This window comes from Lichenostomus cassidix, chromosome Z (genome assembly GCF_008360975.1).
Source record: "Lichenostomus cassidix isolate B80296 chromosome Z, HeHo_3.0, whole genome shotgun sequence".
Classification (NCBI taxonomy): Eukaryota; Metazoa; Chordata; class Aves; order Passeriformes; family Meliphagidae; genus Lichenostomus; species Lichenostomus cassidix.
In genome coordinates this window covers 10,871,673-10,895,091 of record NC_139511.1, presented here as the reverse complement: position 1 = coordinate 10,895,091, position 23,419 = coordinate 10,871,673, and the positions used below count along the sequence as shown (strand labels likewise).

The window sequence follows — 23,419 nt, the reverse complement described above, 5'->3', positions numbered from 1 at the left end:
ATTGTGTCCCTGTTTATCTAAGCCATAGCCAAGTGATACCATCTTGAATTTAAACTCGTGTTTTGGGTAGTTTTTTAAAGATACTCATATACCCATCTTTAACTGTTTGCCTGAATAATTGCATTGTTTGTTTCAGGGACTGCTGGCCTTGGAGGGAGAGCTGACTCCTATTCTTGTCCAGATGGTAAAAAGTGCTAATATGAATGGTCTTTTGGACAGTGACAGTGATTCTTTAAGCAGCTGTCAACATCGTGTTAAAGCAAGACTCCATGAAATTCTCCAGAGAGACAGAGAATTTACTGCTGATGACTATGATAAGGTTAGCATATGATTAGTTTCCTGTGAAATAAAGTAAATAGTCATGAAAATTCCTGGGTAAAAGTAATGAGCAGTGATACTATGTATCCGTTGTGGAAAATTATTTGGGTACTTGCAAATAGTTTGAATTGCAAAGATGGCTATACCAATTGTGGCTGTAGGTATTTTGCCCTGTGATTTGGGTAATTGGAATAGCTACAAACTTTGAAGAAGGAGTAGCAGCGGATCTCATTTGTAAACCTTTTACACTGTTCCATTAAAAATATTTTAATTATTCAAGAAGTGAAGTTATATTGTTTACAATTTTTGTAATCTTTACTTTGACAATATGTGGTGTAACAAAATGTTTGCCTACCTACTGGAGTTGTTTCAATATTTAATGTGCCCCAAGGTCTCTTTGGGTTTTTTTTTCCTGACATAGGGTACTAAGATACTGAAAACAAGTAGAATATTTTCTAATCAGTGAAATGTAATATCTCATTAACATGCTAAATTAGTGCGTAGTAATACAGTTTATGTCAACTTAGTACAGAACATGTCATTGCTCCTGGTTTTAAATGTATTGTTTGTTATAGTAAAAAACTTCTTTCTCTTTCAATTGCCCTTACTCTGTCTTTTATAACAACTAAATACAAGTCCTCAAATGAAGTTTAAGTTTAAACTGCTATTTTTGAAAAAGTATTGAGAGCAAATTAATGAAGAATAATATACCCTGCATGTATATACTCCGTCTGGATTCATTTAAACAAATAAAGGATCATGGAAACCACTGCTAGCAGTGGATTCATCAGTAATTGGAAAATGCAAAGATTTATTGATGTTTGATATATATATTTGATATAGCCACACAGATTTGAAATGTGGCTGGAACTAATAGAGTACTCTTCAATCACTGAAAGTAATTAACCTTTGGGATTATAAAGCAATAAAACCTTTTGAGGGGTTCATTTATTTGTGCAATTTTTAAAATTTACTTGTGATTTGGGAAAACTGTATGGGGTTTATTCCTTTGCCTCCCTCCCTATTATGTACAAATAAATCAATTTTCTGATCTACTTTGTCATAATAGGGATATAGGAGCTCCTTATTCTTAGGTAGAGGGCAAAAGTTTTTCATATCCAAATTAGTCTGTCCATTTCAGGAAACTGAGAAAAGTGCAAGTAAGTGTGTGTTTTGTATATAAATTACTATTTAATATCATTGGTCACTTTGGATTCTGCAGACTTTTCAGAAAAAATGAGGCTAAGCCTCACACATACATTGACTGTTATTTTAGTGACACTCAACTTGATGTTAGTAGTTTGGAGCTTTTACCATTTCTATAATTAATTCAGTTCTGAAGAACATCTTATATGTTCTTGATATGTGTGCATTTAAAGGGTTTCTTTTTGTGTTAATGTCGTGCAGTCCTCTAGAAACAAAAACCTAAGACAGGAGTAGGCAAACTGTTTTTAAGGTGTCAGTTATTATGGCAAATCTAGTTGTTCTATAGAGCAAAAAATATTTTGTGAGACGTAGCTTAATGGCAACATTTCTAACAATTTTTGTAAGCTTTTGAATACGGAAGTTACTTGAAAGGAAGTTATGGAAGCTTGCTAAGTATATACAGAGTTTTAAACGTCTTTCTGATTTTCCTGTCTTGGAATAAAAGAAGTGGTTTTATGAATTGTAGTAACTCACATTTCCTGTATAGAATTAGTTGCCCTGTGAATTTCTAAGTACCTTTGAATCTCTAGTAAATGGTACTATCTTCTGATGTATTTTCTTAATGCCTCAAAGGGAATAGATATTGAGAAATTATTTTAAAAATTTATAGCAACCTGCTTGAGTGCTTTCTCTCCAATCCTTGGAATCTTTGACATGTTCCATCTTATCTCACCAGATCTTTCAAATCTAGTCTATTCAGTTAATTTTGTGTTTATCTCAAATTTCAGCTTACTCCATCTGGAAGCATCTCACTGATAAAATCAATGCAGGTTATTAAAAATCCTGTAAAGACATGTGACAAGGTCTATTACTTAATCCAGAGCTTGACTTCTCAGATCAGGCAGAGAATGGAAGACCCAAAGTCTGCAGGTACTGAAACATTTTTGTACTTGTATTTTATTTCTCTAGTTAACATATGTGAAAGAGAATTGTAACATAACTTTTCTTCACTTACCTCACTTTTAGCAGAACATTAGTCAGCCAATAATGGATTAAGGATTTTCACAGTCTGATTTCATATGCCTAGTCTTAAAGTAAAAAGCAGGAGGAACGTGGTCATATTGCAGATGAGGGCTCTCTGGTGTTCAGAAATTCAGGCCTCCATTTCTGTTTGCAGAAATTCTTGTCTTAGTTGTTTGAAACTTGGCATTCCACAGAAGTAATAGGAAAAGTAGATGGTACTAAGGCTAAGTTATATAGGTACATCTTATATTTAAGCGCCAGTGGTGCATTTCTGCAGCAATGTTTTTTACTGTCATAGTGTAGCTATGAAGCTGTGATGCTTTCAGCACTAAAGTTAACCTTATGTCCAGCTGTTCTTCTTCTTAAATAATAATGCAGTTTTCTTATTCAATCTTTTGGTAATTCAGTTGTTGCTACCATGTAATGGAAATGCCCTTTTGTTACTTGAATGACCTTAATTACTTAAAAGAGATATATGTCTATCCAGATATTCAGCTGTACCACAGTGAAACACTAGAACTGATGTTGCGCAGGTGGGCCAAGTTGGAAAAAGACTTCAAAACAAAAAATGGAAGATATGATATTAGCAAAATTCCTGATATTTATGACTGTATAAAATATGATGTACAGCACAATGGCTCCTTAAAATTAGAAAACACAATGGAATTATACAGGCTTTCAAAGGCTTTAGCTGACATTGTTATTCCCCAGGTAAGCATTTTCAGTTATTAAAAAAAGTGTAGAATAAATGTTTTGTCAGACTTTTTGTGCAAATGTCTACTCTGTATTTTCCATTGAAGCTCCTCCATTTTGCAGAAATAGAAGCCTTTAACATTGTCTTATTTCCAGTAGCAAACTGCCTGGCATTTTTTAAGAAAAGTTCAATTCATAATTAATTAAGTTGTGTTCACAGTGAACTTTTCTTAGAAATTTAAGGTGTGAGCATACCTCCTTCCTTTAGAGCAGTGTATTAAAATAAAGCAGTTTGTCCCTACGATTCGTCATGGATTTAAGTGCAGCCTTTGTGAATAACACTGTATTCTGAAATTGCTTTAAATTTCTCCTGCTTCAAGAAATTTCATTTTTGGGCTCTTTGTAAATGACACTGTAAATCCTAATCTATGTCATTTACCTAATTTTAAACAATTTTAATTAAAAAAGACCTTGCTGCTTTTTCAAAATGCTAACACTCCATTATATGAATGTAGACATTAAATTCCATAGAATTTCAGGCCAGAAGGGGACAAGTTAAACTTACATTCTCTGCAGGCTTTTAAACTTGGATTAGCTCTAAAATCTTGTAGGTGGCAGGACATGAAATTGATTTGTGATAACAGGACAGAACAGACTAAAGTTTTCCCTAAGTGTCCCTGCACTTAGAGAGCACTGTAGTAACAGAGAGGTATTTACCCATATTGTGTGCAGTGCGTGAGGGAAGTTCTTCCTCTCCATGGCTCTCAAACTCCTTGAGAAGAAGGACAAAAATAGTAAAGATACTTAGTATGCATTGTGTTTTGTGGGTCTGTTAAGCCGAAATTTTGAACAGAAAGTTAGAGAAGAGCAGGTAAAACTGAGAACACATACTGAAGGAAGAAAAGCAAAGAAAACTTGATAGCCTACATAATGGAAAGGAAGAATGCTTATGTTGTTCTCTAAGGTAGCAAGAAGACTCATTCTAACTGGGAGAGCACTTTCATAGCATGGGCAGCACAGAATGAAGCTTCTGAAAGAACATGTTTTTAAATATTGATGATACTATAATATATAGCATTTCCTAGTTGTACATAAATACCATTTGTGTTATTCTTTGAGGTAAACAGAAGATCTTCTCTGGGTTAGTTTACCCCAAACTAAGACAGACATATTAAATATGTCTCTTTATTGATTGTAAAAAAAAAAAAAAATAAAAAGCTTTGTCGGGGGCAAGATAGGAGGTGGAGATGGTGATAGGAAGGAGGAATGACTCCCTGGAATTTTTGGTGAAGAAAAAGACCTTTATCACACCAGAAGGTAAATCCACTTTTATGGTTTAACTAGTGGATGACAAACTGTTTCTCTGTATCAAACAGCAAAAAGGCAAACTGCTTGTTAGTTGAAGCTACGTCAGTTATCATATGTAGTAAAAATGTTAAACAAAATGCTTTGCAGCCAGGAAAAACTAATAGATTACTCATTTGCTTTAATATAGAAGCTTTGAATTAGAAAGCATTTTAATCTTTAACTGAATTTTAAAAGTTAATTTATCTTTACACAGGAATATGGTATTTCTAAAGCTGAGAAATTGGAGATTGCGAAAGGTTACTGCACTCCCCTAGTCAGAAAAATTCGTTCTGACCTTCAGAGAACTCAAGATGATGACACTGTAAATAAGCTTCACCCTCTGTAAGACAGTTACTTTCTTACATGGTTACACTAATTCCCATAAAAATTAGAAGTATTCTGTAGTTTTCATACTTGAAGTATCTTTTTAGCTCATAGAAATTAGAAAGTATAATTTACTGATTTTTTAACTGCTATTTTGAAAAGAGGGATACATCAGGTCTAATGACATTTTTCTTTCTTCTAAGCTACTCCAGGGGTGTTATGTCCCCAGAGCGCCATGTTCGTACCCGGCTGTATTTCACCAGTGAGAGTCATGTCCACTCCCTGTTATCCACCCTTCGTTATGGTGCCTTATGTGATGTAAGTTTCCCTGTTGAAGCTCTGATATTTTGAGAGGAACCTCAGTCTTCCTATGATTTTATCAACTGAAAGCTTAAGTGACTTTGAAATTTTTCTTTTTTTTTTCAAACATGTGATATCCTATTACTTATGCAGAAACATATTTCAAATTGCACATAATTCAAATTAAAGGGCATGATGATTTCCCTCAAAGTAGTGCTGTATTCCATTGGCTGTATGTGTTAGAATCAGAAATAGATGTGGAAAGGGCAGATACTTTTTTTTTGTCTTCCGTTGTCACCAATAATTCTTCCAACTCTTTTACCTTCAAGTTATCATTCAGGCTTCTCTTGAATTTTCTGGACTGACATTATTTTTAACCATTGACATATTGCCAAGATGTCCCTACATAATTTCAAGACTGTTCATGTAGTGCAGAGTTCCTCCTGTACAGTGATTTGTCTTAATTTCCTAAGAATACTAATTGTAGAATACTAAAAATGTGGTGCATTATTCTCCATCTGATTGTCTTTGACACTGAAAAAGACTGCAGTGGTCTGCAGATTCAGAAATTACTTAAACTGAGCTCTTTGAGAACATAAATGCAGCACCACGAACCCTAGCTATCTCCTTGTAAGATAGAGCTTGACTAGTATACTACTTTTTAAAGTGTTGTATTGACATACTTGTATCTGGTAAAGGATGACTAAACTCAGTGATGGCAAAAGCATTTTTAAATCTCTGTGACACTCTACAACAAGTATATTCCCGAGTTTTAGTCTGATAAACTTTTAATTTTTCTTTAAGGTGGATTACTAAATGGTTTCTATCCTACAGCACGAAAAAGATGACTATTCATTTAAGTAGTTTGGGATGTGATGGTTGTATCTCCTCTATATATTGGAAAGCTTCATTTACTGTTTGACTGATCTTTCTGTTAGTGTGATATCTAAAAACATTTTTCTCAATATACTAGCTGACATGAATTTATTGCAAAATTAGCAGTTCACATCAGGAGAATTGAAAACAAGGCCTCTGTCTACATATCATCATTGGTGAAAAAATGTGAACGACACACTGAAATAAAAATGAAAGGGTCTAATCTTCACTTTTCAGTCATTTGATGACCAATTTTAAGTCACTCATGGAGGTTTATAATGGTTTTTTTGGTTGTACCTCTACATTTTCCTTAGCCATGATAAGCTTTGCACTTCTGCTGTGAATTTAAATATGTGTAAATAGGGAAAAGGTGAAATTATCAGTCTTTATAAAGAAAATAGCTGGGTTTTACTTGTTGATTTTTTTTTTCCATAAGGAATCAAAAGATGAACAATGGAAACGAGCTATGGATTACTTAAATGTGGTCAATGAACTCAATTACATGACACAGATTGTTATCATGCTTTATGAGGATCCAAACAAGGTATTTGAAATGCATAAATATCTTCAGAAATGAGTAGTGCTGAGCTATGTAATAAAGTATAAACCTATTTCAATATTTTCATTTAGGAACTTTCTTCAGAAGAACGTTTTCATGTAGAGCTGCACTTTAGTCCAGGAGCTAAAGGCTGTGAGGAAGATAAAAATTTACCAGCTGGATATGGATACAGACCTGCTTCCAGAGAGGTAATAATTATGCCTTTCTTTAAAGCAAAATGTAGGGTTTTTTTTAATATGGACATAAGCAAGTGGACATAAATACAAGTGTGATTTTTTTTTTTTTTTTTTATTTTTAGAAAAGTAATGTATAAGCAGTCCAAATATTTTCCATTTTGAATGGGCACTGAGGTAATTAAAGGACACAGATAATTTGGATGTTCTAAGTCTTTGCTAAAATTTTTTTACAAGTGCAAAATACTCACTCTATGAAAAGTGATAGCAACATCATAGTGTCACATGGCAACTGGCAACTGGAAGACATATTTAAGAAAGTAATTTGGCATGTTTATGAATACAGATTGTTGAGGAAGGATTTATATTTTCAAAGATGTGTATGGTCAGGTCCATGGAGTTACCACTGCTTTTTGGGAAAGGAGTGGAAACAAAGCTTGGCTGGAATTCTTATAAATAGAAAAAGAAGGAAGGAACACATCTAGATTATTAAAGTCTAGAGTAATTTGTTCAGTAATATGTATTTTTAAAATCAGCTTGTTTTATCTTTACTTAGAATATGTATTCAAGAGCCACTTCTGTCTCCATGTTTGAAGGTGTGCAGATCTATTGAACATGAATTTATTTTCTATAGAATGAAGGCTCGAAGAAAACCTCTCATAGAAATGATAGTGATGAGGAGGCACATGCTCCTAAAAGAGATGAAACTGATCGATCAGTACTGATGTTCAAGCCAATGGTATCAGACCCAATTCACATACACAGAAAGTCACCCCTTCCAAGATCCAGGAAGATTGGTTCTGTTGAAGTAAGTGTTTGTGTTCCAAATAATTTCTGTCGAAGATACTAGCTTTTGCATACTTTTAAGAAAACAAAACCAAATGGAATTCTGCTTTTGATTACACAGAACCAGTATGATATGGCTCACAGAAGGTTCGCCCTTACTCAGTGGGAAATCCTCCATGGCAATGATTTGTCTGAAGGAATTTTTTTTAATTAATTACTATTCTGTGATAAGACTTACTTAATTTTTTAAAGCTATTTTAGAAAAGTTGATATTTGAAAATGAAGACTCTTTCGGTCCAAACCTGCATCTCCAAACTAATATACATTGCTTTTGTATTCATCCTTACAAGACAGCTACTACTAGGAATTGAATAAACTTTCAGGGTGATCATGCTGAAGGGGAACAGAGGGATTGGGGTGGTAGGGGAGGTACAGGAGTTGAGACATCTTCTGCTGTATTTGCTTTCACATGACTCCACTTGTCAAGCTTTTGAAGGTAAGATGATAAAAGTAGAAGCTTTTTTTTTTTAAGTGGCTGGGGTTTGTTTTTCATGAATTCTTTAGGTAAGATCTTGAACAATCTAGTTTGCTGTCTTGAACGTCATGACATCTAGGTGTGCTTCACAGATATGGCTTAATGTCACAGAGGTGGGGAGATGCACAGCTGTATCACTGATACCATTGGGATCATTGAGTGGCAAATTTCAGATGGTGCATAGTGGCACTTCTGTGATATTCATGCTAGAAGCAGACTAACAGCTTCTTACTGCCTCATTTTCAGTTGCTTAAAACCATCAGAAATGAAGATTCACACCAAAAGCTTTTCCTTTCATGTTTGTGTTGGGAATGAGTTGTCTGTATGCAATAAAAGTATTATAGATTTGCAAATCACGTGATTATTGGCAGTATGGAGAGAAAAAGATGCATGATTCCCTTCTGTAAGGATATCTGTATAACTTCACATGACTTCCATAAATTAACAGACATAATAAATGTTAATGTCTTACATTTTCTATTCTATTTCCAAGTTTTTTCATAAACAAATGCTCACATCAATTTTTTTTTTAAAAGGTGTTTTCGCTATGATCATGCAAATTCCCCTCCTAGTATGAGTTCACCTGTGCACAACTTAATAGTCTATTACTTCAGACTTTCAACCATTTTCATAATTTATATTGAAGTAATTTTCACAAGATGTCAGTAGCACAAATTGCCAAATTTTTACTGTGCAGATAATATATGTTGAGATGGAATGTGTTTCAGCATTCAGAGTTTGCTTATTTGCTGGAAGGAAGTAGCCAATTTCGAGAAAATACATACTGTAAAACATTTTTTCTTAAAAGTAAAATTGGAAGTTTCATCTGGCCTACTGAAATCTGCAAAACCAGTATTTGGAATATTTAAACAGTATTTTGGAGCATTTAAAAAAAAGTCACTGCAACTTAAACTGCAACTGCCTTGAACTTTTTTCTTTTTTTTTTTCTTTTTCCCTTTTTTTCCCCTTTTTTTTTAATTTCTTTTTTTTTCTTTTTTTTCCTCCTGTAAGGCAATTCTCTCTTCACCTATGTCCGTTAATTTGAAAGGACACTGTCAGGTGTGAGATTATATGGAAGTTTTAATCTGGGTTATAGTCAGCAATATTTACAGAAGGAATGCAACTGTGATTGAGTCATAAAAAGAAAAAAAAACTGAGTTATAATAGTAAAACAAGAATGTTTTACTCATTGACATTGGAAGGCAAACTCTGTATTACAAAAAAATTTAATTGCTAATGATACATAATGATGTAGACATGGGGGGTGCTTAGCCTGACACTGTCCTCCCGTGAAGTCCTAATAAGGTGTCCAGCATCAGATAATTTTTAGGACATTTTTAAGTCTGGAAAACTACTACCAGTCAGGTTGGTGCTGTTACTAGTGAGTCAGCTGTAAAGTCTCAAAGGCAATTTTAAAAATGAGAAGCTTTCAGATAAGCTTATAGACTAGAAGTAGAAACTATTCAGTAATAAATAGGAAAGTTTAATGTACTTAAGAGGGGAAAAACTATTAAACAGTATGTCAAAGGTAGCAGAAGTTCTGTTTCCAACTTCTAGAAAATTCCTAAAGTTATGAATCAATTATTGATAACAAATAATTTTCTCTCATATCTAATAATTAGTCTGCCAGAAATTTGATTGAAGTGTTGTAGTAAAAGATATAGTTGAATAAAAAGATGAAACTGAAACTGATAACTTTCTAATATTGTATTATTATTATTATTATTCTCTATTCACTGTTTAATAGTTTCAAAAGTAGTATATAAAAGGGTGCAAGCAGATTGGGTTTTTTTTCTTTTCTGTTCATTTGGCTCTGTTGAATCTAACTTTGCATGCTTTGCTGTTTTTTGCCCCCTTTCTCACTTCCAGGAAGAGAGCCCCCTGAGTGTGTCTAGCCCAGAGTGTATTGGTACCTGGCTGCATTACACCAGTGGTGTGGGTACTGGGCGTCGAAGACGCAGATCAGGGGAACAAATCACTTCTTCCCCTGTCTCCCCTAAATCACTGGCTTTCACATCCAGTATTTTTGGCTCATGGCAACAGGTTTTTAAACTTTACTTCATTAAACATTTTATGCATTCCAAGCAACAACTGTCTTTAAGGACATCTAATCCCTTGTTACGGATTGTATTTCAAGCAATATCTTCTACTTCTTGAACTTACTTGCCAAGAATGTTCGGGGGAAAAAGAGCAAGTGCATGTTTTTCCACTGAATGTGTTACATACTTTCATAAAAATTTGGTTTCTTCATAGGAATTGCAAATGTTACCACAGTAAAAAATACTTAGTTTACAGCCTAATGAAAGAGAATTATGCTTTGGTTTAGTTGTCCTTTCAGACTTTAAAACCAGCATTGCTTAATTTGGTGGTAGGTAAATTGAAAAAAAAATTAATAATTGCAACCAATACCATTTAAAATAATTTATTTGGTACTTCATGTTGCTATTCAAAACTTGTTTTGCATAATATATCATATTTTCAGTGGCCTGGTATTAACTATTGCAGGGAAAAAACTCTAGCACTAATAATTCTTGCCATCTGTATCCAGAGATATCTGAAACTCCCAACACAGTACATCATCCATTGACTAGTACAATATTTTGAAGATTGTTCCTCGTGATGGGGGGGGTGAGGGGAAGGCAGGGAGAAAAAAAACAGTACATGTTTTGGAAGTACCAGTGGAGATCTAAAGCTGTTCAGAATGTCAAGATATTATGTACATGTAGGACAATGGATGGTGTTCTGTAACCATATCCTTTTTCTTTGAAAATTTTCTTAATTTATTATGGAAAATTCTAGAACTATTTACATTGGAAAAGTTTATATCAGCAAAGGCTGCGAGCATCTGAAGATTATACTGATTGAGCCTGTGCATGGTCAGTGATCGTATGGTGTCCTCAATAGCTTGTCTGTCTTTCCTTCCCTCCCCTCCTTTTTTCAATACAGGCGCAGTTTAGGAAAGTGCATTTGGTAAAATGAAATAAAATGTCTCAAATGTTTGTTCTCATATCAGTCTTGGTGTGTGTCCTTTCTCATTCTGAATGCTTGCTTTGCACCACTTCATTGCAAGGAACTCATATGTGAAATGGACTCCCTTCAGAAGGGGATATTGCATGATCTTTCATGTTTCCTTTACATATTTTTACTAACACTTATCATACAGCTTATTAACATGTGTCTGTCTGAAACAGGCTGCTGTATCAAGTTAGATGGATCTTTCATGCTGCTGTTCTACTTTCCCTTATTTTTCTGTTTCTTATATCCAGGTCCTATCAGAAAGCAATAGTAACTTACGAACACCAAGAACTATTCTGGAGCAAAAGCAGAGTGGTCTAGGTATGTGCCTACTGTTGAAATTTTGTTTGATGTTACCAGCTTTTCATCTGCCTGCTGTTCTCTATAGTTCTATATTGTTTGAATAGCTTTTTTTGTTAACAGGACCCAATAGTACTTGGTATTAATAACATATGCTGAGTGTCTGCCCATGGACTGGACAATTTTTTTACAGCAAAATCTTAAAATAAATTATAACTGAAAAGAGCAAATTGTTTGAGACTGTTCATACTACTGATTCTGTACTGCTCACAATAGGTACACAGGATTGTTCTTAACATAAAGTAGATTTTTAAGATACTGAAGTTTCTGATTGAGCTTTTGGATTTTGCAAGAATCTTTTGGATTAAAACGGCCTTCTATGGAAACAGTTCTTGAAAATTTCTGTTTCCCACTGTGGGCAATTGATGAAAATGAAGATGTTTTACTCAGGGGAGGGGGATGGGGAACAAACTTCCAAGTTTCTTGATAGTGTCAGGGGTTTTGCACATATTCCCTCTCCTAAAATTAATTTCTTCTTTTCAGCATTAGAATGTATCATACTATAATTCAAAGACTTCTTTCAAATTCTCTTAATTCAAGTGGTGCTTTTCTGTTGCTTTATTAAAACAGGCATACATATGACTTACATGCAAAAAATGAAATCATGCACTACTGTAAATCAATATTGCTTTCTTTTTTCTATATGTCTTTTCCTGGGAAAAATTAAGTGTAAAAAATGCATAACGTATATGCATAAACTTAGAAGTAGCTTTTCCTTTATTTGCAAAGATACGTACTTTTTGTATGTCTAATCTTTCTGTGATACTTTTCTTCCTATTATTTTTTCCCTTAGTAAAATGCATACATCAGGTGCTCTTGTTTATTGAAGTCCTGGTTTTTATTACATGCTTGCTAAATTTAAATGAATTTTCTTTTTGTGTGACACAATATGGCTTGTGGAAGTTGATGTATTTTTGTGTGTAGATTAAGGCATTATATTTGGTGTGAAAGGCTTTTGCCACAGACCAGGCACCAATTTATTTTGGCTGTGATTGGTCACATGTGCTAGTAATGTTTCCTCTCACTGGATCGTTACAAGTAATGAAAGGAAGTATTGCTGGTTTAAAAAAAAATCTGCTGCTACTTATCTAAAATGTAAAAGATAAGTTCCAAGTGAAAAACCACTTCTCCTTTCAACCAATAAAATGAAAAAATTGCAACTTTTTTCCATTTTGTTCATTGTTGTATGTAAGTTTCATTTATGGTTGGTGATTACAAAAGTTATTTTTGTATTTTTGTCTGTGGCTTTCAGTGATGTGTTTAAACACCCATTCTAGTGGCAGGAATGTATGAGTTGTAACAAAGAACTGTCACTTGCATGGAGCTGTGCAAAAGTCTTCTCAGGAAAGGAAGTCAAGTTAAACTTGATGAAACTTGTAGGTAAATTCAATTTGTAACATTGTCAGTAATGGTAGCTGAAATATGAACAGAGTTATTTCCAATTTGGGTGAAATTTTTTGGGTTTAGAAGAGAAATATTCCCATGCTAAGTCAGTGGAAATGCATGAGTATGTCATTGCAGCCTGTCATCTCAAAGGTTGATTTGGATGAAAGCAATGAGCAGTATTTTTCCAGTTTATATTTGTTTCAGGAATACAGGTTTTAAAACACACAACTTTCACATCATCATCATCATCGTCAATCATTATCGTCATCATCATCATGATGTTCATTTTGTTTTGTTGTTTTGTTTATGTTTACATTGATGCTAACTGGTAACTTTTTTTTACCAAAAATGAAAACAGGACAAGAACTCAGTTTGTTAAAGCCAATCCTCTCTTTGCACATATAGCAGAGTGTGCTGTTTCATGAGTAGAAGCACAATAAATTATGATAGTTTCAGCCTACAAGTCCCACTCTGACATTACAAGCATATTGTGAACCTGTCCAAGGCACTGCCAAAAGCTGCCTTTTGTGTGGTAAGAGCCATGTGCTTGCATGCTGCATGCATCCCCAATGTGAATGGACGAACACCTGGTTGTTGTATGTATTTTCTCTAACTCCCATCAGGGTCTCACTGTGCGGGCCTGTTTAGCACCTCAGTGCTCGGGGGTTCTTCAAGTGCACCTAACCTACAGGATTATGCTCGTACGCATCGTAAAAAGCTGACTTCTTCTGGCTTCATAGATGGTATGTGCACACTCTCGCACATGCACGCACAACCCATGTGCCACATTGAACTTCTAAAGATTTTAATGGAATCCTAGAATCTTTGGCCTTAGTATTAATTTTATGAGTTTCTATTGCTTCTTTATTGCCCATAGCTTGCTTGTGTTTAACGTAATAGCATAGTTAATTCTTGTTTGTCTTGAATTGAACATCAGCTCACAGATTTGTAATGTGTGCTAGGAGATTCTAGCAAGTGCATTTTATAAGCAAACTGGAAATTTTGTTTTTAAATTCTTTAATCATTTTAAATTCTGTTTTTTATCACTGCTAATTGCTAAATAAATAAATTATTTGGAGCATATACAAGGAATGAAAGAAATTACAAACTAATAAGTTAAATACTGATGGTGAAAATTTTAGGATTCCTGATCTTTTTTTTTTATGGGGTTTGGATTACAAAGGAGCAGGAGATTTTCAGTTTTGAATAATCTGGGATAGAGAAGAAACTCTCTCACTAGATTTCAGAATGTAAAAATGCCAAAACACACTTTTTATAACTCTGAGGTGAAACAGTATTCACGCTGTTTTCTCCCCCCACTTCACTACTCAGTGTTCAAATCTAACCTGAATAACGTTGTATGCCAGAATCACCAGCTCATTCTGCTTGTTTTCATAGACTTCATTACACATCTTGTAGTTATCAACAATCCAAATTTTCTTCTTTTTAACATCTATTTAGATTTTAGCCCGTTTCCTTGGTCCCTTCTGCATGCCACTCACTTCTAATACCGTCTCATCTTTTCTTTTTTCCTTTCTTCTTCCTTTCCTATTTTAAAATCTCCCTCTTTTGGTAGCTGTTACAAATTTCAGGTACCTGTTTTTCTCTTTCTCAGACACCACACGCGGTTCTGCTGTTAAAAGGTTTTCTATCTCATTTGCTCGACACCCAACCAATGGTATGTTTTGCTTTTATTTTAAAAACAAAATCAAAAACAAAAGGTTCCTTGCTTCATCCCTTTTATTTTTATTTCAAATACGGGGTGTACAGTATCATCCAGCTGTCTGTCGTTCCTAATTTCAAGCACAATTCCAAATATATTTGTAGTCATTAGATATCTTAAATCTTTTCTTTACCATTCATTAGTGTAAATACAACATGAAAATTCATTCCTTAGAAAAATCCATGAAAAAAAAATTAAGTGCTGCTGTTAATCCTGATCTCTCTAATAAATTATTCTCCACAAGTTCTTGTGTGATCACACTGTATGGTGCAAGATAGACAAAGAAATCTGATCTTACTAGACACACACTTCTTGACACCTGCTGCTTCTTCTTTGTCTTTCTCCTGCTGAGCTGATTCTCTGAGCCTGCACATTCTAAAATAAATCACAGAATTGAGAGCTGGAGTTTATGACTGTCTTCTTGAAGTGAAGCTAAATTACAAAACTGAAGCAGAAGCTTTGGTTCTGTTCCTGCTAAATTGCTGTATTTTTCATGGGACAAAAATTTACTTACCTTATCATACTTCTCTGTTCATCAGATGTGCAAATTACTTAAATATTGCACTTAAAATCACAGCAAGAGAGCTGTGACTTCTTGAGCAGCATTGATCTCTTGAGCTTCAAGAGTGAGAGTTAACTGTCTTCAGTTTGCAAAAATTCTCGTTTAACACACAGGACAGAGGTATGTCTTTTTCTTCCTCAGCAAAATATTTTGTGCCTCCTTTTCTACATGATTAAATAGGCCCCAGTCACAGCCAGTTCATGAAAAGTGGACCCAGTCTTCAGTTCCCACCGGACCTTAACATAGCTTTTCCAGATTTCTTAACTGCAGTTTAAAAATGTACATGACTTCTGGCTGAGTTCAGTGACAGTGATAGTGAAATTGCAGTGGAAATCATCAGTGTTTTCATGTTAGATTTAAAATATATTTGCTTAGAAACAAAGTTTAAAATAAAAAGACTGAGGTTTTGTTTGGTTTTGCTTAGAACCATAATTGTCTTTTGTTATCTTCATTTTGAACCTGTAATGACTTTTTTGCACTGTAGTGCTTCTTGAAGGAAAACTATACTAAGGCTGAATTTATACCAGTAAGACGGTGTTTGATCTAAAAGACCAATTCTAATGTCCCATTTCAAATAGAAAAGTGAGGAGTCCATTTTTTATCTTCAGACTCAGACTAAACAGTATTTCCAAAACACACAAGGTCAGAAAGTAATAACTGCATTTGAGAATCTGTGGCTAACAATATGATTACTTTCTGTTCCATTTAGCATTACTTTTTTGTGACTGCATTCTTTAAAAAAAAAAAATTCTAAGTAGCTTTTATTGATCACATTGATTGTTCTGATTCATTTAATGCAGCAGTTTTACCACATATCTTTGACAAGATTAATGCATGCAGTATGAGCTCTTACGAGCCCTAAGTATATTGCAGGTTTCCAAGGGTTCTCTACTAACATAACTTCATATTGGTGTTGTTTCGTCCGTCCTCTGGACTATCATTTTGATTATCCTTGTCCCTTTCACGCTGTTTTTTTCTTACTTTTATGTTGTTACCACACCCTCTTAACTCATTTCAGACTACCCCCCCATCTTTAGTTCAAGGAACATGGTGAAACAAGTATCTTCTGAAAGCTTTACCTTATTTTCTGGGCCCCTGCAGAACACCCACACCTCTTTAGGTGCTGGTCCATTTCCTCTGTGGAATTTCTAGGCTCCAGTGGTATGTCTCTACAGCTTTTGAATCTAAGCAGGGTGGCTTTTTGAGATGCTGCGTTAACCCTTTCATTGTCTTGCCTTTTGATGCTTTAAGAGTAAATACAAAGATCAAAGGCTGTTAGTGTACAGAAATTGCCTTCTTAAAGGGATACTGTCGGGCTTCTTCATAAAATTTTAAATTTATTTCTCATATCATACTATATTTGTTGTAAAATACGCAAATAAAACACTACACATAGATTTCCAGGTAATGTTTTAAGCCATATGCCTTAGATGTAAAGTTACTACAGCGACCTGTAGTCACATCCCTGCTGGGATGTGACTAGTTGACAGCAGAATTGTCAAAACTTAACAAAAACATTTAGAGGGGAATTCCTAAGACAAGAAAATTTTATTTCTCCTCTCTTCCTGCTTTTTTTAATTTTTTTTTAAGGGCATGGGTGCATTTTGGAATTTCTTTCTGGTTCTCTGTCACATGCACTATAACAATAATAGCTACTAAAAAGTTAACCTGACATTGTCCCACTTCATTAGTTGCAAAATTAGAAAAATCAATTGTCATTCAAGTGATAGTGACTTTTCTGTCAGGGTAAAGAGAAATCTTACATTTTACTGTAATGCAACGAAAGGGTTTGCGCTTTACATGCATGCATATAGTTATTTAGGATATTAATATGTATGCCAAGCATCTTAGTGCTTACACTGAAGCTTAGCTACTGACTTTATAGAACAGAAATTAACTATATCATGGTGTTTCTTTTGTACACAAACCCTAAGTTTCCGTGAAATGCAACATTTTGTTTATAATCTAAGCTGACATAAGTACACTTCAGTTGGTTGTTTATTTGTTGCAATGGTCCCTGAAATTTGAGTATGGCCAAGGTGGATCTAAGAATAACTACAGATATTTGGGGGTTGAATCTTGTTGAATTTCTTCTTTATGCAAAGTATTAATGGGGAATGGGCAACATTGGATATCACAGGAATATTGTTGCTTATTATTTTATGGGAAAGAACAGTTCACACTCATAATGCTAATATCTCTAATAAATGTACCTTGAACTGAAATTCTAAGCATTATTTCATTCACTATTGCTTCTTCATTTAATTGTCTTAGAAGACATTTACAGTATTGAATTGCAAAGTTTTAATGTTACCACTCTGTGTTGAAGACACTAATGGACATATTTTCCTCTTTTGAAGTGCAATTGGATAAAAAGCTGTTTATTGAGTTATCAAACTTGCATCACTTTAGAGAACTGTAATCTTTTTTTGGCCAAGATGTTGGAATGCTTTTTAGTCTGTTAGTAATATGGATATGCATGGTTAGTGTATGATCAATACTAACACATAAAAGCAAAGTCCAATAAATTTTTAGATTTTTGGTCGCTTTACTTACCTATTATATGAATTTTCTAGTCTTTTAATACTGTTTTTAAATGCATAAAGGTAGGTGTATATCTGTCTTAGAAAGTAGAGCCATGTAACCTCAAGGTATAAAAATGCTAACAGTGGTTTTCCTTTGATATTAAAGGCAACAGTTTGTTTTCACAGAAAACTGAAGATGATAGAACATGAATTCTGCAAATTTATTTCTTGGAAGATATAGCATTTTTAGCTCTTGTCTGCTAACAAAATAGCTATCCTATTTTCTTGCATGAATGAGTTATCTATTTAGTCTTGTGCCAGGTATGAGAATGAATAGGAGAAATACTACCTTTTCCTAACTTTTTAAATTACTTTTTTTAGTGATCTGCTAAGCTTGTCCTAAAGGGAAATTATCTTTCATGAGCTGATTTGGGAGTAGAGCACAGTTTTAATGTTTGAATAATTATATGTGCACATGTACTTCTTGTGTACATGGGATTTGTATCCTGTGGTATGTTACATAGTATCTTTAGCTTAGTATGTGCTGGAAATTGGCCCATCTTGTTCCAACTCCTATAATACTTAATTTGCTTGATTTCAAGAGTCCTATGCCTGCACGTGCTAATGTAAAATAAGCACTTTTTATCATGCATTAATGCAAAAGTTTAAATCCTATCTTATGTTTGAAAATCTCTTTATTATTTTTTCTTTTAGGTTTTGAACTGTATTCCATGGTGCCTTCTATTTGCCCTTTGGAAACCCTACACAATTCCTTGTCTCTGAAGCAGGTGGATGAATTTCTTGCTTCTGTTGCTGCTCCATCAAGGGAAAATCTACAGGAGACATGTACTGGTTTTAGTTTGTAATTATGTTAATTTTAAATTCTTAACTATTGTCTAGCTAATCTTTGCAGTGTTTTGCAGCTAACAAGTAAACTTAAGATACTGCTTTTTAAAAAAATGAAAACATACATAAACCATGATTTTACATTTTGCACTATCTTGTTGTGGGTATAGACACTTCTAATTCATTGAAGTAATGCCTCTGTTGGCTGGAGTAGTAAACTAAGGATTTAATGAAATCATAATTGGTTTATTTCCTTTATTTTGACTTCTCTGTACTGTCCACACTGTCAGCTGAATTACAGGTAATGCTCTTCAGGGAGCATGCAGTATTCCCATCATTATACTATACTGTTCTACTGGCAGTAACCTTGGCAGAATAGTATTGTATTTACACTTGACTTTCAGTATTACTTGTGGTTTCACCTGTAGAATGCTTTGTGGTTACTTAGCTTTTTAGCAGTTTGTGCTGCATGTTTAAAGTTTAGGTGATGTTAAAAGGAAATACAGCTGAGCTCTATCCATGTGCGTGTGTCTGGGAAAATGATTTCCCTTTGTGATTCTATTGCTGTGTCTTTGGAAATGGTTTCAGTTAGGTCAGATTTACCATATAGTAGGATGCTTATAAATAATGTGTCAGGTGATTGAAAATAATTCTTCTTAAGGAAGTGTCTAAAGACTCGTGCTTGATAAGAAAACTTGTAAGTACTCATACAACAGTTACCTACCTGTTAAGATTTTTGCCTGGTTTCTCTTACAGGATTTCTCCTTTATTCCCCCATTATCTTATACAGTTTAGATTTTAATCAGCAGCTAATTTGATAAATACAGATATCTCAATATCTATATTTGAGAAGGAATACAAGCAGTTTAAGAAAATGGATGTTACTGAAAAAGAGCGCAAGGAGGCTTACAAGTATATGAAAATTGTCAGCTACTTAAAATTCCTTTTTATACTGTTTAGGGAGTTCGTGTGTCTTCAAAATCAGTTCAGAATTGAGAGTACACAAGATTAAGAAATACTGAAAAAAAAAAAAAGCCTGTCATACTCCTAGCATATAGTTATCACTTTTCTACCAAGGAGTGGTTGGAAATGAGACCTGATACAATTAAAGTTGTAGATGTTTGGCTCTTCTGCTTTCCTGTACTGTTTGAAGGTTTTCTAGAGATTAATGCATTGTGTGCACTTTTTAAACATGTGTTGGACCCAAGGCCTATTCAGGTACAATCTTCATAACCTGTGAGAAGTAGCACTAATGCTTTTTTCAGTCTTCTGGCAAGGCAGCTATTACTGAAATTCTACCTTAACAGCATGAACTTATTGTGTTCCTTTCTGAGGTAAAAAAGAGATTTTTTCATGTTGTAAGTCAAAAATTGGTAGCTGTGCAGCCAGCTGTATAAATGTGGTATTTTGCTGGATGTATACACAGTCCTGTGGCTACTGTTTCTGATGTTTGGCTCAGGTGAGAGAATTTTTATTATTAATTTTTTTCCCCTACCATTTCAGCTTCTCCAACTTACACGATGCCTCTTCCAGGAAGAAAAATTTCTTTAAATACGTACACCCCTGCAAAAATTCAACCAACTCCACTTGAAACTTTGCCTGAAAGGCTAGCAGTAGAGAAACCAGCCTTATGTAAGTAAATTCTGTCAGAGGCAGAGTAACTTGATTATTTCCAGCACTATAATTCTTCCTTACATATTACATTACTTTATAGGGCAGCTATTTCTTAACATTCCCTACATAAGTGGAATCATTTAGTGTGTCAGCAAGAACTCAACAGCATTGCATAAATAGCTTTAGCAGTAAAACTGTGTTAATAGTTACTTATCCTCTGAATTGTTTCATTTTTCTGTGGTGTGAAGTTCATGAGATTTTGCGTTGAAGTATGACAGCTATCTCCAAGGAAGACAAAGTAAATTTATTCATTTAAATGGCAGAATTTCTAAGATGTTTTCTGAACACCTGGAGCTCTGTGACCAGGTTCTGACTAAAGCTGCTAATAACAAGATGATGCAGTCAGTCATTAGTGTGCTCAGTCTGAACTGTTGACCAGCTACACTGTCTGCTTTTGGGTGGGTGTGCTGTTTAGAGAACAAATTTCACTTGGATTTCTGATTTCATTGGATAGTGTAGCTTACTTGTTTCTGTGGTAGGTAACATGTATTTTTCTTGCCTTTGATGCTTTTTAGCATGGATATTCTTAAGTGTAAAATGTAATACTTTTTTTCTCTCTACCTGTACAGCTACCCCTGGATCTCCTGTTAATGAATCTAATATTAAACCATCTCTTGAAGAGGCCTCACTAGAGGCAGAACTTGGTGGTAAAACTCCTTCTGAGACAAAATGATCGGACAAAACTGGAAACAACTTCTTATACAGTTCTTTAGTGTGCATTCAAGCAAATTACTGAGCTTTCAAAAGCCATTCATGTCTGCAGTTCATAGTGCATTTAAGACTTTAGTTTATATGTGGTTAACCAGTATTTACAGTATTTAGGTCAAATGTTTTTTTCTCATTTTCTAAAACATTTCAGGAAATATACTTATCAGTTTGATTAACTGCACACCTTCTAATGGAAAAGCTGCACATGAACCTTTTCTGTGTCTTCAAATATCTACTGTAAACCTGTACAAAAAGAAAATGGTATGTGTTACGGTGGCTCTGTTGATGTCACTGTAATGAAGGCATCTTTTGTTGTCATCATAAACTTCTATTTTCAGGAGTTTACAATCTCCCTATGAATTTCTTCTGTGTGGTGAAATGTAAAATGCATCTTTGACTTTTTTTTTAAATTTAATTACATTTCCAAAGAGATCTCTTTTGCCTGGTTTGGAGATAAGCAGATATTTTCTGCATTTTAATTATTTTATATCATATATGCTGCAATAATTAGGCATGATGGAGTGAGTTAATGTATCAGCACTTTTGACTACTCTTTTTTTTTTTTTTTTTTTTTCTGTATTTACATCAGACCTGTAACATTCAAATCTACCTTCTCTTATTGTTCAGTATACATGCTTGTATACGGGTACCTGTATATCATCCAGCAAATAAAACTGTCTTTTATATGTTTTTATCAAAACCTTCTTTTGTTTACTAAAAAAGGCAGTTTTATTTTTCCTTGCCATATGTTTCTACAAAAAGGTGATATTAAAAAGCAGGTTTTGTAGAAAGAGAAATGGTTACAGCTGGTCTGCTAGTAGGTTTATTCTAAAAATTGTAAATATCCCATCTATGCTTTATTGTGATCCCTTCAGCACAGAGACAGAGACTATGGACTACCAGAACTGTACTGTTGCAAAATACTCAGGATTCATCATGGCCTGGGAATTTTCATACCTCCCTCCTTCCAATCTAGGTAGTTAACAGCAACTCAAAAAAAAAAAAAAAAAAAAAAAATTAAGCCTTTTATACTATATGTAAGAAGCATTTGTAAATCAGTGGAACATGGAGTTATGGGGTTATATAGAATAATCATCCAGTCTAAGCAATTCTTGTAATTTTTTTCTGTGGCATGAAAAATTACTGGATTATAATTATCCTGAATGTATGAAAATATTGACTACTTCTTTAAGTTCAAGTGGCTGAGTAGTAAGAATGGACTTCATAACTACAAGTTAGGTAATTCCTTTCATGTTTAAGCTGTAGAAGACATAGCTTATGAGTAGAATGTTTTAAGTAGGGCTCTTATTTGTCTCCAGAGCCAGTGCAACTATGATTACATTCACTTTGCCACAGGGTCTCTTTTCAGTGTTTACCATACATGAAATGGCTTCAGCAGACTATTTCTAACAATGCTGGTTAAATACCAAAAATATGAAGGGTTTCACAGCTATATACTTCAAGCATTTCATTTTCTGTAGTGTAATTGTGTTACTGACAATGTTGGTCTTGCACACAACTGAATGTACACTTGTTTACCATTAAAAACAAACAAACCTGTAAAAATTTAGGTATATGTATCATTCCAGTCAACCAAAGCTGTGGCATAACTTTTTTTATGTGCTTCTAAATAAAATCAAGTTTGCTGGCAACTTCTCTCTATTGTTTTCTTTTTAAAGCACTGTGAAGTATAGTGAGAAAGTAATCTCAATAGAAAACAATTTACATATAAGCCATTAATTTACAAATTAGCCAGAATTTCTCTTGATGGAAAGGATATGGCATAAGAAATGACAGTATCATTTTATACTGAAATCACTCCTCAGAAAGATGTTCTGCAGTGCTTCATCATGTTCCAGAATGGTAACGTCAAATACAGAACAACTGTGAGTGCTCTTTGTCTTCCTATTGAGACCTTGACCATAGGGCACAACATGGACTCTACAGATTTGAACCTATTTTTAATTCAGTTTCTTTATACAGTACCAGTCTCTCACATTAAACTTTTTGAACTGTGCATCCTATTCCAGCCAGATTCGACAGAGGTCCAAGAACATGGTTACAGAAAATCATTGCTTGAATATGACTGTAACTCCCAAAATATTATCACCCTGCAATGTAGTTTAAATACTTTAGTTTAGCATTTCTTCAGAAATGAAGCATCATTACCAAAGAGACCAAACCACAAAATATTTGTGAAAACTCCTAAAATTAATTTAAATCTTGTTTTATTTTTCTTTATAATAAATAAATTTCAGTTATGTAATTACCCAAGCACATAGAAGTTGTTAAGGGAAAGCAGGTGTGCTTCCAAAGTTCAATTTGTAGGAATCCATATAAATAAGCCTATGGAGGTATGCATACAAGAAATAATTTTACATATTATTGTATAAAAATATATCAAAAATAATGATCATACATTGAACAATAGCGCCAAAAACAGCTCAAAGGAAGATAGCAGAAGAGATGTAACAAAAGATTTTTAAAAGCTGTTTCAGTGCAATAGACAAGTGGCAGAATGTAGCAATTTAACACTACTT

General features: G+C 34.1%; 1 protein-coding gene across 14 annotated transcripts in view; it reads left to right on the top strand.

The window, feature by feature from the left end:
* The window catches only part of PPIP5K2 (diphosphoinositol pentakisphosphate kinase 2), a 48,623-nt gene extending 26,092 nt beyond the window's left edge, over positions 1-22,531 (top strand). For 3 of the 14 annotated variants that reach the window (XM_085043028.1, XM_085043029.1, XM_085043027.1), the window contains exons 17-31: positions 137-319; positions 2,253-2,394; positions 2,975-3,198; positions 4,742-4,869; positions 5,055-5,169; positions 6,464-6,571; positions 6,658-6,774; positions 7,394-7,567; positions 9,950-10,123; positions 11,347-11,416; positions 13,465-13,584; positions 14,457-14,519; positions 18,366-18,497; positions 20,001-20,129; positions 20,741-22,531. In XM_085043028.1, coding sequence (XP_084899154.1) covers positions 137-319; positions 2,253-2,394; positions 2,975-3,198; positions 4,742-4,869; positions 5,055-5,169; positions 6,464-6,571; positions 6,658-6,774; positions 7,394-7,567; positions 9,950-10,123; positions 11,347-11,416; positions 13,465-13,584; positions 14,457-14,519; positions 18,366-18,497; positions 20,001-20,129; positions 20,741-20,844 — 1,983 coding nt within the window. In that variant the 3' untranslated portion in view covers positions 20,845-22,531. The other 11 variants (XM_085043041.1, XM_085043032.1, XM_085043031.1 and 8 more) reach the window with 11 other exon arrangements.
* The last annotated feature ends 888 nt before the right edge of the window (positions 22,532-23,419 follow it).